The following is an 18,356-nucleotide window of genomic DNA, read 5'->3' as shown; positions in this document are numbered from 1 at the left end:
GGGTACATCGGATTTTGTGAGGACTCTTGCCTTGATTCAGGGATCATTTAAACATAAATATGAGATGTAAGTAATCAGAATTATTCTATCTGTGTATTGTTATATGTTTTTATCGTTTACAATGTAAATGACGGAAGAAGCCAGAAATGCAGATAAGTACCGTTGTCGTTCTGCTTGATTTTGCGTCAGTCATGGCGTCACGCTGCACGGAAACTTTGACAGTTGCTTATGAATCATTAAATGATTGCATTGTATATTTTTTTAAGTTGCTATTTCTTGCTGCGATACTCTTCAACTCAATATTCTAGGTGTACTTAACCATTGTAAGCAATGATTACACGGCTGGACGCTGGAAAATTTCCGAAAATGCCACGTAGTGTAAAATCGGATTTTTTCTTTGTTTACGTTTGAAACGCACAGTCTTTCGAGCACCGCGTTCGTTCTCATTCATTTTATGTAGACAGTTGGTGTTGGTGACAAAGACCTTTTATAATTTGATTCTATGATGTGTGGAGAATTCAATGATGCATTTGTCTCAGCAGACTATGAAGTAAACATGATGTAATAGGTGTCTCAATATCGGCCTTGTCGAAATGTGATTTTGTAAACACTATCCAATATGGCGGAAAGCGCACTTCGGCGTTCGTGTAAGTGTATTTTTGAAAACATCCCAACTAATTTTTGGTTCATCTGCGACGTTTCAGAATTATCATAATTGGTTTTCATGCAAACTTGATATCAGTGAGCATTAATATGCTATTTTTGACATTCTGTACACTCTCTGCTTCTTCAGACATCTGAGTCTCGTAGAAAATAAAAGCAGCCACCATATTCCCTTCCCAACCTTAGAGACGCTAAGGTTGGGTCGGACCAACCTTAGTTATCAACCTTAACTTAAGGTTAACCTTAGTTGAGGCTGTTTCGTGCAACGGGAGGCTAACCTTAGTAAAGGTCTAAGGTTGAAATCTTAGAGATAAGGTTGACCTTAGAGATAAGGTTGATTTGAACAACGGAGCACAGGCCCTGATTTCTCAAAACAAACTTAGTCAGAGTTTTGACCTATGTTAGAGCTTTTACCCAATTTTGAGAAAATGCATTTACCAGAATAAACTGAAATTGACATTGAACTCAAACATAGCAGACAATTTTAGTTTGATGGATAGATTACCTAAGTTATTTGGGCTTTTATATTTTAAAAGTGCTGTTGAGTTGAAAATTCATCTATTTCAAAGTTAAGTTTGTTTTGAGAAATTGGGGTCAGAAGACATTTTACGAGCCCAGTGGCCAAAAGCGTTCATTTATGAAATGGCAACACTGATCACCCTCTCTATCACATTGCCCTAGAAAATTCATAAGGAGTTTGCTGATACTGTTGACTAGTAGTATGGTTGGCATTACAAAAATAAGATCACAGGATTAAGATTCACAATAGTCAAGAGGAATTACATTCCATGTACAGTCTTCCAGTCTAAGTAAACTTAGTCTCGGTACTTTTCATTACTCTCCACTACTGAGTCTAACAAAACCTTATCAGAGGTCACGTCAGGTAACCTTTGAGATTGACTGATCAGAACACAGCTTACCAAATCGCAAAAGTAGACATTCGTACATACCTGAAAAAGTGGTTATTGTGGATTATAAAAGTACTGAGACTAAGTTTACTTAGACTGACAGTCATCATTCTGAACAAATGTGTCATCACTTTTTTTAATATCATTTCACTTATTTCTTGTCACCAAGTGAAGAACTGGGGTAGAATAGGTCTTAGGCAACCCATGTTTGCCCCAAAAGGTGACTGTGCTTGTGGGAAGAGGCGGCTAAAGGGTTTGTGTCGTCAGGTTCACTGACTTGTTTGGCATTGGTTCTCAGCTGAGCAGAATGAAGCTCATGCTGTTGATCACTGGATTGTTTTTTCCAGGCTCCATTATTTACAGACCACCACCATATAGCTGGAATATTGCTGAGTGCACCTTAAAACTCAACTCACTCACTCACTCACTCACTCACTCACCAATTTCATTTCATAACCCTAGTGTGAACACTTTCACCATGTTTACTATCAATGTTTTGCAGACAACAGTTTTAAAGTCTTCCAGTGTAGCTCTGAAGCGGAAAGCCCCCAGTTCCGTGGTGAAGCCCATGTCTAGCCGTGCAGAGGAGGAGGAGGAGGAATACGACCCTCACAATCCATCTGTGGGCAGCGTTGCCAGTGTAGTGCGAGTCACGGCAAGGAAGTGAGTATATTAGGCTGTGAGGCATTGTCTGGGTCCCTGCTACTGCTGGAATTGTGCTGTGAGCTTACTCCTGGTGTTTGATCTGGGTAAATTCCTTCTTTATCTACTCTTTGGAAGTATATGCTCAAGATGTAACTATGCATGTTTGGATATGTTATTGTTCGAATCTGTGCATTTGTCTAATTTTTAAACATGTTCTGTCATAAAATTGTTTTGCCAGTCTCATCTGCCATACCTTCTTCAATGGATCCATGAGGTGAATTCAAACATTTTAGAGGCCTCTAAATTCTTGGTAGAAACAAGTGACCCTTTCATTCCTCAATCTCAAGGACAGTGTGAACAAACAGAAATAACCTGATGCAACCTAGTTTTCTAGCATCGGTTCAGGCATGAATCAAGATCTGCACAAATGCTGATGCTCTGCCCTAGGCTGCGACCAATGATATGATATTTCCCAGATTGGAATCACAGTTAACCTGATCCATGCAGTTTAAGTTATAGTCCACGATAACCACTTATCTGTAGTAGTAACATATATTTCACTGGAGATTTCCCATTTTTACCTACCGAGGGAACTTTGTAATCCAAGCTTTTATAGGGCATTTTCTGAGTGGGCACGGTGCACATGTGAAGCAACCAACTGTACACCGTGTATTTCTGTCCTAGGTCCAGTGTACCCAGATCACTCCAAGCCAACAAGATGCTGCTGATGAAGGCGATGACAGATGCAGAGAAATCTGTCACTACCACTGGCAAGCGGTCAGTGACAGTGGCAGACAACAAACCAGGTATGGTTCAGAGACCATATCAGCATGACCAGTTGCTGCTGGCATAATTCTTGTAGTTTTGAAATGTCTGATGATTTATTTGCTCTTTCCTTACTACTTTATGTAAACTGCAAAACAACTGCCCCACTGAAACTGAAAGGACAACCATGCAATTCTGTGTTATAATGAGAAAAGGTAAAACTCTATTTGACTGCTACAGAACTTTTACATTCCTCTCAAGTAATCAATCAACTGCAGATGAGCATGTCACTGCCTGCACTCCCTCTACTCTACCTGAAACTGATCATGATATACATGGATCAGGTTTTCCTTTCAACCATAAATTAAATTTTTCTATGTCACTTTACACTGGACAAGTAGATAAGTTGTAAATCAGTTTGTAGAAAGACGTTTCAGATCAATATCATCTTGCTTATACAGTCAAGTCTTGTTAATCCAACATTGTCCATTGCACAGTAAATTGTTGGATTAACAAGGTTGTCAGACTAAGTAAATGGCACTAAATTACATTCATTCAGTTTGTTACCAACAAAAGCATCAGATGAAGCTAATTGTCTGATAGGTACAGAGCTCTCTTGAAACATCTTGTATGATTTACTTTGTCCAACCCAGTACTAATAACTGCAAGAAAACCCATGTAAACTCGTCACAGGACAGATGGAAGGTAATGCCTATAGGTAATGAAGATGAGAAACACTGATGTAGAGTTTGGAGTGAAAAATGATAAGGGAAGTTGCTTTATTTTATATTGGTGTTTTATTTGCTTTCATTAACAATGACTAGGGTATATTTACGCTATATGCAGCAACAAGACAACTATTGATGACAAATTACTCAAATGACGAAGAGTTCTCACTTTGTGTTTCTTTGCCAGAACGAAGCCAGCAGCGATCTCAGTACAACAGCATTAGGGGTGCAGTATTAGCTGATAAAAATGTGACACGATCTTACAACCCCACTCGATCCTACAAGCCCACTCGGCCGAGCCTGGTGTCTCGGTCCAAGAAGGAGGAGATCATGAGGAAGATGAAGTACACAATTGAAGTCAAGTCACCCAATGATTCACCAGAAGAACCAGGCTCTGGTAGGTTTTCTGCAACTTCCAAAGCTTAACTGAAGGAATGATAACAGTTATTTTCAGTACAGTCAAGTCTTGTTAATCTGATATCCATTTATCTGACGCTTTTGTTAGTTACATTTTGAATAAACGTTATTTAGTCTCATTTATGTAGACTGACATACTTGTTAATCCAACAAGTTGCTGTGCAACAGACGATGTTGGATTAGCGAGACTTGACTGTATGTGTCAGAAGTGGGACGTGTGTTTTAATATGATTTCATTATGTCATTATAAATTAAATGTGTGTGAAGGAGGCTTGTTTTTACGTCGCTTTGAGCAATATTCTAGCAATATCACCTGTGGGGGACACCAGAAATTGGCTTCTCTTATTTTGCCTATGTTGGGGATTGCACCTGGTCTTTGGTGTTATGAGCGAATACTTTGACTACTAGGTTACCCCACCACCGCGTTATAAATTAAGAACAGTTTGCAAAGTTTGCATTCTTTGCTAAGGTCATCACTTGAGACTTTCCTCACTCATCAAGCTGACATAGTGATACATACCATAACATTAAAACTACACACATACCATTTGCCAAAGTAAACTGACCTCTTTCTAGAATTATGAACAGTTGCAAGATGAAATACAATAGTTGCAATAATTTGCTGAGTGAAAGAAAACAAGACTGGTTCCATGAAGCTCATCAAAGCTGAGATGCCCTTACTGATCACTTCAGTGATGTATAGCAGCACTGAGTTAGCCTCATGGTTAAAGCATTTAGTAGTCATGCCGAAGAGAAGAGTTCGAATCCCTATATGATCAGTGTCTCAAGCACTTCTCTGGTGTCCCCTGCCATATGGGCACAATGTCTGAAGCACTTGTATGGTGTCCCCTGCCATAATATTGCTGAAATGTTTCTTAAAAGGGTTAAACCTACACACCCAATCATGTATAAGCATGATAAGTAACACGACTATATGAAGAATAACTTGTCTGCAGAGGAGGAGCCGGTGCCTGACAACCGAGTTGTTGAGGTAGACCCAGAGGAGGAGGTGGAGGAGGTAGTGTCCAGTCCAGAAGCAGTGGTGGGGGCATCTGACTCTGACCCTGGGGCTGAGGCGGAGACAGTGGTGGAGGAAGAGGATGCAGTTGGTGTCGGGAATGAGGAGGAGACAGAGCAAGTGGAAGTAGAGATACCTGTTATCCTGGAGGATGTGGCTAACGATGAGTTCCGCCACATTTTGGACACTGAAGGGAGTCAGGTTCAAGGCAGGCTACAGGAACAGGAAGAGGCCATGGCAGAGGAGGAGGGTGACGGCAACTCCAGGGTTGTCAAAGACAAGTAAGTCATACAAGAAGACTTTTTGTCTTGTATGCACCAATATATTTGTGTTGGCTGCTACAGATTACCAAATTGCATTTAGTTTGCTTGAAATGAAATAATTGATGGCTACCGTGGTTATACTGAAAAATTAATTGTCTTCTGTTTTATTCTGAGTGGGTTATTAGAATGACCTTCTTTCTTAAGCTTGGGACTATGACATAATGATGATGATTTGAATTATGATATATGCCACTGACTCTAAAGCCATCATCAGTTTTTATCTTCCCAGCATGTAATGCGGGGAATATAGTAGTAGTATAGGGAATGATAGTTTTAAAACACTTTCATAAAACCCCTCTACAAAGCCTTATTTACTAAATAAGGCTTTGGTTGGGCCCCTTAGCTCTTGCTACTATTACCCCTACTACAAAATTACTGTGCCTTGGTAGGAGGTAACACTGTGCCGTACGGTACGATCAATAATTCTTCTCTTACAAATCCCCTACCCGGCCCATCCCTCAAGTAGTACAAGTTAGGTTCGTCGGCTTTCATATCCACTTTATCTATGTTGTAAGTTTTGACTGACCATATAGGATCGGTGGCTCGCTTACGGCTATCGCCCTCGTGTTCCCCCGGCTGGTATAGATACCTCACTAGGGCCCTATCTGGTATTTGTTTCTCCTTCCCACGCAATGGAGCGGCCGACTCTGCAACTATTGATTTTAGTTTGATAGCGTCTGCCGGTTTCTTACCGGTGAGACGGGTGACTTCATGGTTGATTGCCGACACCACCTTGGGTAACCTCGTGACCCATTCAGTCGATCGTTTTCCAGGGGTGGCCATCTCCCTAGCATACTGATAGCCGAACAAGCGCTCAGCCAAAGTCCTATTAAATCTCTCAACTATGGCTTGACTGCGATGGGCTCCGGCCGTGCCACGCCTGACCTTTGTATCGTGTTTGGCTAGCAGTTGTGACACGGCACCCATGAACTCCCGTCCGGGGTCAACTTGTAGCTCTGTTGGCCACGTCAGTGGGCTGCGTTTGTATATGCGTTCAAATCCTCTGGCTACCTGGGCAGAATCTTTCGTGGTCAAGGGTTCGGCTTCCTTGTAACGACTGGCTACATCCACTACGGTTAAGGCATACTTGTACCTCTTGTCGTGGGGTAGGAACAGTAGGTCTGCCTGGTGAATGCTATTAGGTATGTTAATACCGAACCTCCTTCTAGGCACGTAGCGTGGTGCCGGCAAATAGATCTGCCACAGGGCTTGTTTTTCAAGCCACGCTTTGGCTTCCTCCGGGGGTACTCGCGCTAGTTTAGCTAGCTTATCTACTGCGCTAGCTCCTTTCCAGTACCCACGCGGGCTGTAGTAAATAGCCTCAAATTTTTTCATGTCCATACGCGTATGTGTTTATTCCATCAATAGCTATCCAACGTTTCGTGTCCATAGGCGATAGGGACGTCTTGTTTATAGTCAGTCCGTATATCTTATGCCCATCACTTCTAAGTGTGTTCATTTTATGTCTAAAGGTACGGGTCTTGAACAGGGCTTCCTTGAATCTGGCGTGTTTGATGTGTTGTTTCACCACATACTTCTTAACCCCCTTAGCCTTCCGGATCTCACTATTGTCGGCTTTCAGTATGGAGTACATCTTAGGTCTCAAACCTATGTACTCGGCTATGGGCGTGCCAGCACACTCGTCCTTCATCTTACCTAGGACCTTTTTATTTACCGTGCTGTGTAGGGTATGGGTCTTAGGGTAGTCGCTGGTGTCGTATAAATCGAGGTGTTTTTTCATGTCCTCGTACACGTCCTCGGTTCGAATCTCCATCAGCAGGGAATCCGTGTCAGTGTACAGCACTTCACACCTGTCGCCGTACTGTTTCTTGAGCTCGTTGTAGTAAAAGTCAGGTGTTTGGATAAATCGAGGATGCTCATCCCCACGTAAACAGGCCGGTTGAATTTTATGTGGCTTTTCTTCATGTGTATGGCAACCAGGTCGTCTGTAAATATTTTATTACGGTTGAATGCCGGACTGGCTATCAATTTCCTGAGCTTGTCTTCCTCACTAGATCTAACCAGCTTCACGGTCACGCGTTTCCTCAGGTTCTCCATAGTCTTACCAAACACCGAGTTGTTCATGAGCTTGTAGAGATTTTTCTCAAAATCACTGGTGGCTTTTTTTCGTAGGTCTGTGTTCATTCTGATGTAGGGCTCCATCCATGGGCTCTGGTCGAACATGAGCACCCTGTGTATTTTGGTCAGCCTCATACCCAACGACAGGTACAGCTGTAGGTTGCGATAGTGAACGATGTACTTGGTCTTATTCATTAAGTTAGGCACGAGTTTTTCAACGTCTGTCACACGACCACCTGACAAGTTATGTTGGTACTCAGACATCCAGTCTGGGTTAACCCTCATACGTTCGGGGGCCAGGGGGTAGCTGTTGTGCGATGTGTGTAATTCCTTGGGATACTCTAGGTCAACCTCGAGGATATAACCTTTGTTCGAATCTGGTGCAACCCCCATAACATCAACGTGGGGTACCCATTCGAATCCCCCTGTAGGTAGATACTGACTCATGGCCCAGCCGTACAGGTTGTTTGCGTCGAGGTAGAGAATGTGATTGGTTGGTTTGTTAGGATCGTAACCTTTCACGTATTGATTATTTGCTTTCGCGTATCGTTTGGATGCCATGGAAATCCCACCTCGCAAACCTTTCTCAATGAACAGGTGCATGTCGTAATCTGTGAGCAATTCCAAATTAACTCCGGTCTTTTTAAGCAAGGCGTCCCACGACAGACCTGGGCTGGTGTAATACCATGCGGGGTCGAGTTTATACTGCTTTAAACATGTCTGCCGAAACGTTTCAAACACGTCGGCTAACAACAGTACATCTGTCCTCAAGTACAGGTCGTGATAATCACCCAGGTTCTTACAACCCAGTTTATTCCATACGTTAGTCGCGTGCGAGTAATCATCTCGTGAGACGGACGCCTCATTCAGCTTGCTATAAAAGCAGTCAATAGGGGGTAGTCTGGTCTCGGTGAACTTGGCCCAACTATCCATGTACTCATAGGGGTACACACCCTTCCTCATAAGCAGGGGTCTAGTCTCAGCGTCTGTGTATCGATCGGTGATAGGGAAGGTATTGTTGGCCTTGACCAGACTGTCGAGTGACGACAGGAGGAACTGAAACGAGTCAATGAACCTAAGTCCGTTTAAGCTGAAGGAGATGTATCTCTCCATGTTGTTGGGGATACACGTTATATTACCATCGATTTTCGCGATGGCCTGCATGATCAAGTGTGAGTCGTACCCTCTCAAGTTGTGAAAGACAACGGGGATGTTTATTGTCTTAGGGTTGATTTTAAGCTTGAGGTTGCACGCGTTGTGAGCGGCGCCTCTATACTTACCAGTTATGTGACAGTGATCTCTCACCGAATCACCGTTAAGTGGTGAGTCGCACACGTGACAGTTAGTGCTACTAGCGTGAGCTAGCCTGTCGGCTCGGGTCATACGCATGGGAGCGATTCTATACAATGCATTCCTAATAATTTTTTCTTCCTCCTGCAAACACTTTAGAAACCTTTCAGCCGCGTCAGGGCCCCTATACACTACCGGAGCTTTCGTTTCCCCGTCACAACGGACGACAATGTATCCAAACGAACAGGCTTTATGCTCTTGTGTCTTGTGGGTGAAGCTACCACTGGGGGAATCCCCACCCACAACTAAGGCTTCGAAGTCGGCGTATATGATATAAGGTACAGACATTTGGTTCTTGTGGTTACTGAATTGTAGGATATTATCACCTTCCTTAGGCATGTCGACTCGTATGGCCGTCTGCCCCACACCTTGGCAATCATCCCGGTGGGATTCTAATAAATCAGCTCGACTGAAACCGTGTAGGCATCGTACACAAAAGTGTTTTTCCCCAACGTGTTTCGACTGGTCGTGCAACAACCGGCTGAGATGTTTTATCCACGTGTAGTGATACTTTTCACCTCGCTGGATCATGAATATATTGATAACTTGGCGATCCTTCACCGGGCTGACCCTGTGTACTATTGTTGTGTTACCTTCGTGCCCAAAGACATTTATAGCCAGATTATTCTGTTTTTCTACTTTAGTGATCTGGGATATGGGGGTGGGTTCATCTATACCATCCCAATTAAGCCCATCGTCTTGGGGATAATTAGAAGGCCTGTTTGGATTAGTGTCAGCTGGAAATAAGGCTGACCTGATAGCTAACCTAAGGCAATCGTTTCCTCTATTCTTAACGTTTACTATGGCATGTTTGTTCCTATAGTAGGGAGGCAAGGCTAGGTATGACCCGCCTCTGAACGGCACGTAGTTAGCTATGTCTAGATAGACATTATCGATTTTATCTACAGCCCACCCGGACCCCAAGTGTGTGTAGCGTTCTAGGTATTCTCGTATCTGCTGAAAACTTGTATCGATTGATGTGTCAATGGTCTCTGCATGTGTGACGACCTCTTGTTGACCTCGGAAGTAAGGCTGAACATACTCAGTGGTACTCCCAACCTGCTTATCGAGCGACATTTTCACTGTGATCTGAAACTTGATACTTCCTAGGTTATTTAGTTCCTGGTTGACCTTATCAGCTATCAGAGGCTTGATATCTGTAATGTCTATGTTTCTATCAACGTGCATGCGCCAACCTCTCAAATAGTTACCTACAGCGCGCTCAGTGCGCACGAACTGTAGGTCAATAGCTCTATTCTGTCGTAATAATTCTACAAGCTGTGGTTTTCTCATACGGGAATACCCGCCTAAACCCAAATCGTGTGCCTCGGCTTTCAGTTGTTTTACAGTGGGAGGTTTTGCTACGGGGGCATGTGATAACAATGCGGTTAACCCGGCTCTCCCCAGGTTTGAATAACCCGTGTGTCCAAGCTGTTTTGCTTGAGCTTTTAATTGTTTTACTGTAGGAGGGGCTTCTAAACCTAGTAATCTCAACAATGCTGGCTTCCGCATTCGAGAATACCCGATAACACCTCTCTGTTTTGCGGCCCTCTTGAGCTCGCTTACAGTAGACATCGTGTTTACACCTAAGAGAACTAATGTCTAATTGGTTCACAGTAAGGGGAGGTAACTCTTAAGTGGCTATCTTGAGCAGTCGCCTACGTTCTTTTATGTAGCCTTTTTTATTCTCGTATATGAGTTGATGTCTGACTACGTTCGCTCCGTGAGCTTTACATAAACAGTAGTGCCCTTTAACCCCGATACCACACACAGAACACGTGTAGTTAGGACTTCCCATATGGAAACAACAGAACCCCTGATTCCTGCATTTCCTACCACAGGCCTCGGTCTTCCCCATAAGTATATATTCGCATCGGTATGGAGCGGGTCTCATGTTTACTTATATAGGTATTTTAGTTTAATTGCTTTGCAACCAACGCAGTAGCTGCTATACCCAACACTATGAAGCCCAGTTCACGATTCATTTGTCCCTTGGATGGTGTGTAGTACTGAGCGAGTGTGGGTTTATTGAGCGGTTCCAATTGTTTACCAGTTAGTAGATAGTATTCTTTCATTGCTTCATCGACATCGTAGAATGTTTTAATGGCATGGTTTTCACGCTTGAGCTGTTCATTAATAAAATCGATCCTCTGGAGGCGTTTTTTAACGTACTCGTCCTGTGCTCTTTGTAATTTCTCAGTAGCGAGATCGTGTCGCTTCCTTTCTTCCTGTATTTCAGCCGCGTGATCATCTCGTAGTTTCGAGAAGAGGTAATTACTCCCGGAAAATGCCAGGGCATTCACTAACGCCCCACCGACCATCATAGCTATCGTGGCCATCCCTATATTTATTTCATTATATTATCAGGTATTATTCCTTGTTTTACTAGGATGTCTTTTGTGGCCATCGCCATACCAAGGTTCATTATGAGCATACCCATATCCTGCAGGTTGAAATCTAGCTTGATAGTTGGTTGTTTAAGCACCATTTTAGTCAACCGAGCGTACCCTACAGCTAGACTGGCTACCACTGTGGCGTGGTATGCGTCGTTGACGAACGTTTTCCCCTCAGACATTATGTATATGATATAAAAATATTAAAATTATAACATGATATGCGGGTCGACGGTGGGGGTACCCCCCACACCCCCAACAGTGGGGGTTACCACCTCAGGTACCACCTCACGGTGAGGGTTTCCCTCACGTGTATATAACCACGAGATAGCCAAGGCAGCAGTTACACCTACAGCCAACAACAGTCGGGTTGGGTTGGTCACTTTATGTTGGTTACACCACCGTTTTTTACCGGCAGCTACTCTCTTAGGATTCTTCTGCCTGGTTACTGTTGCAGTGGTCTCCACCGTCACTGGTTCCTGTGAACTCACTGTTTGGGGTGTGGGGGGTACCACCACTGGGGTCTCCTCCACTGGGGTTTCCTGTGCAGCATCCATCTATACTATTATTATTATTCTTTCTCTCAAATTGGCAATGTTTTGCCGTGATAATCGCCGCCGTCACTGGAGCCAACAACATACCATATTTGTGGTACAGCCCGCAGCTGATAGAGCTCACGGCGTGTTCGATAGAAGGGTCTTTCTCGAGGTCCTCCCACAGGTAAAGTCGGCGCTCTGGTGGAATGGGAAGGAAATGTGACACAATACCGGTGTATATCTGGGTCATAGCCGATCCTATTGTCTTTGTCATTTCTGCTCCGAGCCGGGACTCGTATCTAGCGTACAGCTTATCGATTTCTTCGGCTGACATTTTGTGAATTTTATCCGGGGTGTAGTCTCCAAAGTAATGTTTGGCTTTGCCGCCAACAGCCAACGCCACCAGTTTCTCTCGCTTGGGGGAATCCCCAGTGGGGGAACCCTCCAACGACAATTGTTCGAGCAATTCCTCACACTCCATCTTATAATATAACAAGTAAGATTTAGTTTTAACTATATAATACCCGATGCAGACAAAACACAGAGAAATGAAGGTTAAGTTGCACACGACAAATACTTCAAATATCATAGCTATGCTTAGCTTTGCTTAGCTTTGCTTAGCTTTGCTTAGCTTTGCTTAGCTTTAGCATACTATATATGCTACTGGTTGGTCGGTCTTTAGAACGAGCTTAGCGTGTTTAGTTTCAGCGAGCTGTTTCTTAACCCGTTCCCGTTCTAATTTACTCATCACATCGTTCTCTCTCAAACACTCCTCAAACGAATCCCTGTCCTTGCAGTGAAATAAGGCCACCCATCGCGTCTGCTCCCTGAGGTCTTTCAACACCGAGTTGAACTTCTGCGTTAGCACCCAGACGCTGTGATTTGCATGCCGGCCGGAGAAGGCCAGGTACGATAGCATGTCTCTCTTTTTTGTTATCTCGCGATTAGCGCTGCAGTCGTCCAGTATAAACAGCGTCGGTTCCCCTTTAAATTTCTCGTGAAGAGCTTTCAACCAGTCCTGCAGGCGTGTTCCAGGGTCGATTTTGTGTACGTCAGGGTCCGTCATTACCCAAGGTCGCGCGTACGTTTTATTCATGCCCAGAGTAGGGCACATGATAACGATGTTATCGAACACATCCTTGTAGTAACCCTCCAACATATCCAACACGAAAACGGTCTTCCCACAGCCAGTCTGCCCGCATATGATAGCGCAGTGTGGGTCAGTGGGTAGTTGTGGGTACCCCTGGGGGGTGTGGGGGTCTTGTTTATTGTTGGGGGGTGTGGGGGGGTACCCCCCATCAGTAGATGGCTTGCACGAATCTCCCATTGTCTATATTAAGTTGCGCGTCCATAATAACGTACAGATATAATTTCAACTTACCAGCGGTTTGAGCCTTCTTAGTAATCTGGATGGTTATCCCTTCGCTGCCGTTATCTATACGACGTCCGCTACCGTGCAGTTTATCATCATCCGTGGATCGCATGTCCAACCATAGGGCGTACTTGGTGGTCAGGTATTCACCGATCTGCACGGAGCTTAGGTCCAGGTCCTTTATTATGTAATCCCCCACTGGTAGCTTTTTTATCTCATCCCACTGCTGGTGTGGTCTCATACCATGACTGAACAGCTGGTTGGGCACGCCCTCGATGGTCACTTCCACCTTTTCAATCTCGGGGTTGAAAAACTTCTCGCTGTCCCTCTGGAATGGCTCGTAATCCTCCACGGGGACGACCAGGATACCTTTCATCGATCTCGCCGGCACGTTCAGGTTGATATTCCACACAGTGTCGCTCTTATCTCGCACGACTGATCTATGTCTCAGTACGCGATCGTATAGGATAGCCATCTTCCCAGAGTACTGACTTCGAACCTGCCTGGCCAGCTCCGGGCTAGTGACCATGTCGAACTCCAGAGAGATGTTGTCTATGGCATAACTGGCCTCATCACCGTTCGGCGTACGCACTACTTTGCTATAGTCGTTAAACGTGAGCTCGTATTCGAGCCTATCACCCAGCGCGGCCTGGTAAAACGGCGCGTGTCCCGTGAGCAACTCGAAGTCGAGCGGCACGCAGAATCGATTCCCGTATGCTAGAGCGATGGCCTTTTCACCGGCCGATAGCTTGTCTTGTTGGTCTTGCGTGAAGACATACCCTATGCGCGCCCGGGTTGATTTGCTGATACCCTGGTACACATCATTGACTCGTTCTCCATCGCTTTTCCAGAGATCCTTGTAGCAGTGAAACACGTCGCTGTCGTCGATGCTCAGCACCTCGTTACCGCTGATCTTGACGGTCGTTTTCTTGATGATAGCTCGACCCACGTTCCGCACTAGCTCGCGTTTGTCGTTGTCGGAGGTCAACGTGATATTGAACGCCAGTCGAACAGTGCCTGGTACAAAGAGGTCATTCTCACCAAGGTTTGGAAATCTAACCAGCAGAGTTTGATTCTGGTCTATCTTGCTGGGATTGTTGGTGATGGTCACCGACTGTCGCACGGCTCTGGCGCCTAATGGCTCTCTCAATTTTCTGAAAGGATCTAATTTTCTGCCGTACATTGTTATATAAAAGAAATATATTTTTAATACTAATGGATGAAGACATACCTATGGATGATATGTGGGACGATAGTGCCCAGGCATTCGATGATGACCAGGAGACCTCATTCTCGCAAAGTGACGAGCTCCTTAAGGGCGCCGTCGACGATTATTACAACGCAGTTGAAAATAAATCCAAACTCAAACCGTTGGGAAGGAACTATTCCGATTTTACCCTCAGCAATGGCACGCTGCGTTTGAAGTCTCGCCCGGAGATCGATCTCATGAATAAACGCACTAGAGAACCGCTTGCTTTATCAACATTGGCCGGTAAACATGGAAGTCAGTTGGTCCAAGATGAACTAGGCTTCACAGATTACGGTGGCGCGCGACCTAAGCAGTATCCTCCGAAGTTAGTTCAAGGTCTGGAAAGTATCAGGGACGCCATATCAGATCAAAACATGACTTATGATATTAAAAAGGTGTTGGCCGACTACGAGAACAAACCCTTCCCGGGGCTCGAATTTACCGTTCGGGAACTGCGGGGGTTGGATCTGACGATGCAAACCATTCGCGGACATCTCGCGAAAAGCACGGCCAAAATAAGTGAGTTAGACAACAACATCGCCTATGAAAAGAAAAAACTCGGTGAAACTGATAACGAGGCTCTGAAAGCCCACATCGAGAAACAAATACGTAATTTGGAAGAGGAAAGGCAGACCTGGTTGGAGACAGCATCCTCCTTCAAAGAAAAGCTTCGATCCCAGGTCAACCGTATACGGGAAACCATCAATCAAGTCCTCTACCGAGACACCACGTTAGCAGACAGGATTCGGATATTGTTCCGGGAGCAAGGGATCACCATCGCCAGCATTCTGACTGCATTGGGTTTCATCATATCAACCCTGGTGGTGTCACTGACGGGGGGAACCCCTGTGGGGCCTGCCGGTGGGGGAGTTACCCCCACACCCCCTGGCGGTGGGGGTGTTAAAGACTGGATTAAAAAACTCGGGGAAGGCCTAGCTAAACTGGCTGGTAAAGCCGCCGAAGCCCTTCCCGGCATCCTGGGTAGCATCGTCTCGTGGTTGTTGAGCGCTCTGTCTAAAACTGCCATGTGGCTCAGTCAAAACCTGTGGGCAGCCATCGTCGCCGTGGCGGGTCTGGTGTACGTAGCGGCTAAGAAATCTTTAACCAAATAAGTCCCAAAGTTACCCCACCAACCACTAGGGCCGTTTTATTATCAATATGCTGCTGTACCCCCACATGCATATGGGGGTGTGTGGGGGGCACATGAACTTTAGGCTCCGGGGGTGGCGCCACTATACCCTTTTCACGTGGTTGGGTGTGTGGGATATGTGGGGTGTTAATATCGGGGTTGATACCCAACTTTTGATCCTTCGTGGCTATGACTATTTCGTTGTTATAACCCACCACTTTTTTTATTCTCAGTTGCATATCACTCGGAGACATGTACAGCCCCACGCCGAACACGTAGTTGACTTTCGATCTGGCGTATTCTAACACGTTTTGGTAGCGTTCGATGGCCCGCGGGAGATCAACTGGAGAATTAATAGCATCCTCAACGTTGGCAACGAACTGTTTCTGAGCGTCGTAAGCAGTTCCCTTACCGATGATGTTGGAACGCGTTTGCGACTGCGCACCCAACAGCGACCACACGTACGTTCGAATCGAGTCGTTCAAGCGTATTGTACCAGCACGAGTGAATCCTTTCGATGTGTCCAGCATGAACATTTTCCACCCGTCTGCGGTTGACTGCTCCACTTTCTGGACTGTGAAAGCAACACCACCTTTAAAGTTCATACGATCATCCCTCCATTCATTACTCGACAAAGCAAAGTCCGGGCGTAGTTTACCTTGTTTCAGTACAAGATCACTGAGTTCTTTCACTGATCGCACGCCATCAGAAGGAATACCCAACCCGTGGTTCGGCCCCGGCAAACGCCAATCCGTCTTCGGGTTTATTTCGAATTCATTACAAATACGTTCGTAGGCCCGTCTATCGTATGGGTTGTTTGTTGCGTCCCACGCTTTGTCCTGTGGGAGGGGGGCACTGATCTCTTTAAGGATACGTCTGACCTGGTAGTACACGTGGAACTTGAACACAGACTGACTCAGCGGTCCACGCTGAGAGTCGGCCAATGCCACACCACACCCCGTTGTAGCGCACCACACAGCAAAGTTGAATTGATTCTGCCAGAACTGCATAGGGTTGTTGAACCACGCGTGGACTGCCTCAATGTTAGTCACCATAAGCTTATACTTATCGAACACATCTAAAAGCTGGGCATTGAAATACAACTCAGGAGCAACCACGATCTTCATGGGGGAGAAATCTACATCCAGTTTAGGGTAAAACACACCAGGGGAATACATTTTAAAACTATTATATAAATAAATATATATGTAATATGTACATAACACTTCCAGGAATAACGAGCGGTGAGGCCGTTCAGCTGACGCACGCGATCGATAACACGTCAGGTCAACTCGAAGTCGCACTCTGCGATATCACCTACCTACCGCAATGGACTAACATTAATATCAGCAACAATAAGCTGTTCGTCAGTGGAACTCGCAGCCAGATAACTGACGGCTACTACAGCGTGTGCTCTCTAAACGACGAGGTCTTCAAACCCCTGGGAGCCGAACTCAAGATGAACGACTCAAACGGTACAGTGGTGTTAATCAACAATGGAATAAACCCTTTGAGGCTCGGCCGACCATTAGCAAGGATGCTCGGTATGTCTCCTGACGAGATAAAACCAACAACAACCGTCACAGGCACGAAGTTACCCGACCTAGTACCGTACCGAGAGCTATACATTCATCTCGGTCAGGTGAGCACAACGTATAACATTCAAGGAGGCCACCCTTCCACTATACTGAGAGCAGTGCCGGTGAAAACTGAGAAATTCAACGACGGTAGAACCGAGTCATTTTCACCACGGCAGTATAAGAGATTAACCCAGGGCAACATACCTGAGCTGACAATATCGGTGTTAGATATAAATCATAATCCTGTAAATATAGGATACCTCAGCTTAACACTTCATGTAACATGACCAGCGCACAAGGGCCCGGAGTGAAAAAATGCGTCAATATCGGGATCTCCGACCTCGGAGACACACGCGGTTTCGACGCTCCCGGAGTAGATGGTAAATCGTATGCCTTGCAACTGAAAAACAACATTTACAAACGCGTTGAAATCCCCTCCGGTGGAACCCTAAGTGATATGATAGATACCACAAGAGCAACAGTAAACACTAAGTACTCCCTTGTCAACACCGGTGATAATAATTGGGTAATATACCCATCGTTCGGAGGTAAACTGTTCGACTTAGACGATGTTGAGAGCACTACCGTCGCCAAAAACAAACCATATATGCTCGTCTTCACCGAAGATGACAAGTGGGTGTTGTTACCCGATAACAAATGGTTTCTCAATATTAAACTCGTCTCCCCTTACGTGTTCACGGATAACAAAGACAACCACCTAAACAAAGTCGTGAACAATGGAACCCTGCTCGTGGCTTACGTCCCAACTCAGAGACGTAGTATAGTCGTCAGCCCAGTCAACACTATAGCAGCCCACATGCTATCGAGTAAACCGGCCATGCAAAACGTGAAATTGCAGTTGGTGTCTGAATTCGAAGGCGTGGTCAAGATACTAGAGGATCTACCGGCAAACTCAACACTGTTCATCAAAGTCTACCTAGGGGAACCATCGGGGAATGATGTCGAGATCGTGAAGGGGATCAAACTCGGGTGGGTGAAACGACACCAGTTTCAAGTTTGCAACGTTTACGTGCGGGTGGGTGTCGGCTCCAACACCAGTCTGCAGGGGGTCAACGTGATCGTGGAAAACAAGATATCACTAATCAATATCTTCCTGCCTGACAACATACACTTCATGGGTATGAAGTTAACCCCTGAATTATTATCAGAAAACCAGTTGGAAATTATATCGTAATAGTAT

At 45.2% G+C, this 18,356-nt stretch overlaps 1 protein-coding gene across 1 annotated transcript in view; it reads left to right on the top strand.

The window, feature by feature from the left end:
- LOC137293578 (zinc finger CCCH domain-containing protein 14-like) overlaps positions 1-18,356 on the top strand; it is a 39,857-nt gene that overhangs the window by 10,987 nt on the left and 10,514 nt on the right. The window contains exons 7-10 of the mRNA XM_067824214.1: positions 2,074-2,234; positions 2,901-3,022; positions 3,897-4,106; positions 5,083-5,425. Coding sequence (XP_067680315.1) covers positions 2,074-2,234; positions 2,901-3,022; positions 3,897-4,106; positions 5,083-5,425 — 836 coding nt within the window. The remainder of the gene's footprint in view (positions 1-2,073; positions 2,235-2,900; positions 3,023-3,896; positions 4,107-5,082; positions 5,426-18,356) is intronic.

This window comes from Haliotis asinina, chromosome 8 (genome assembly GCF_037392515.1).
Source record: "Haliotis asinina isolate JCU_RB_2024 chromosome 8, JCU_Hal_asi_v2, whole genome shotgun sequence".
In the NCBI taxonomy this organism is placed as follows: Eukaryota; Metazoa; Mollusca; class Gastropoda; order Lepetellida; family Haliotidae; genus Haliotis; species Haliotis asinina.
This window is presented reverse-complemented; position numbering and strand designations above follow the sequence as displayed.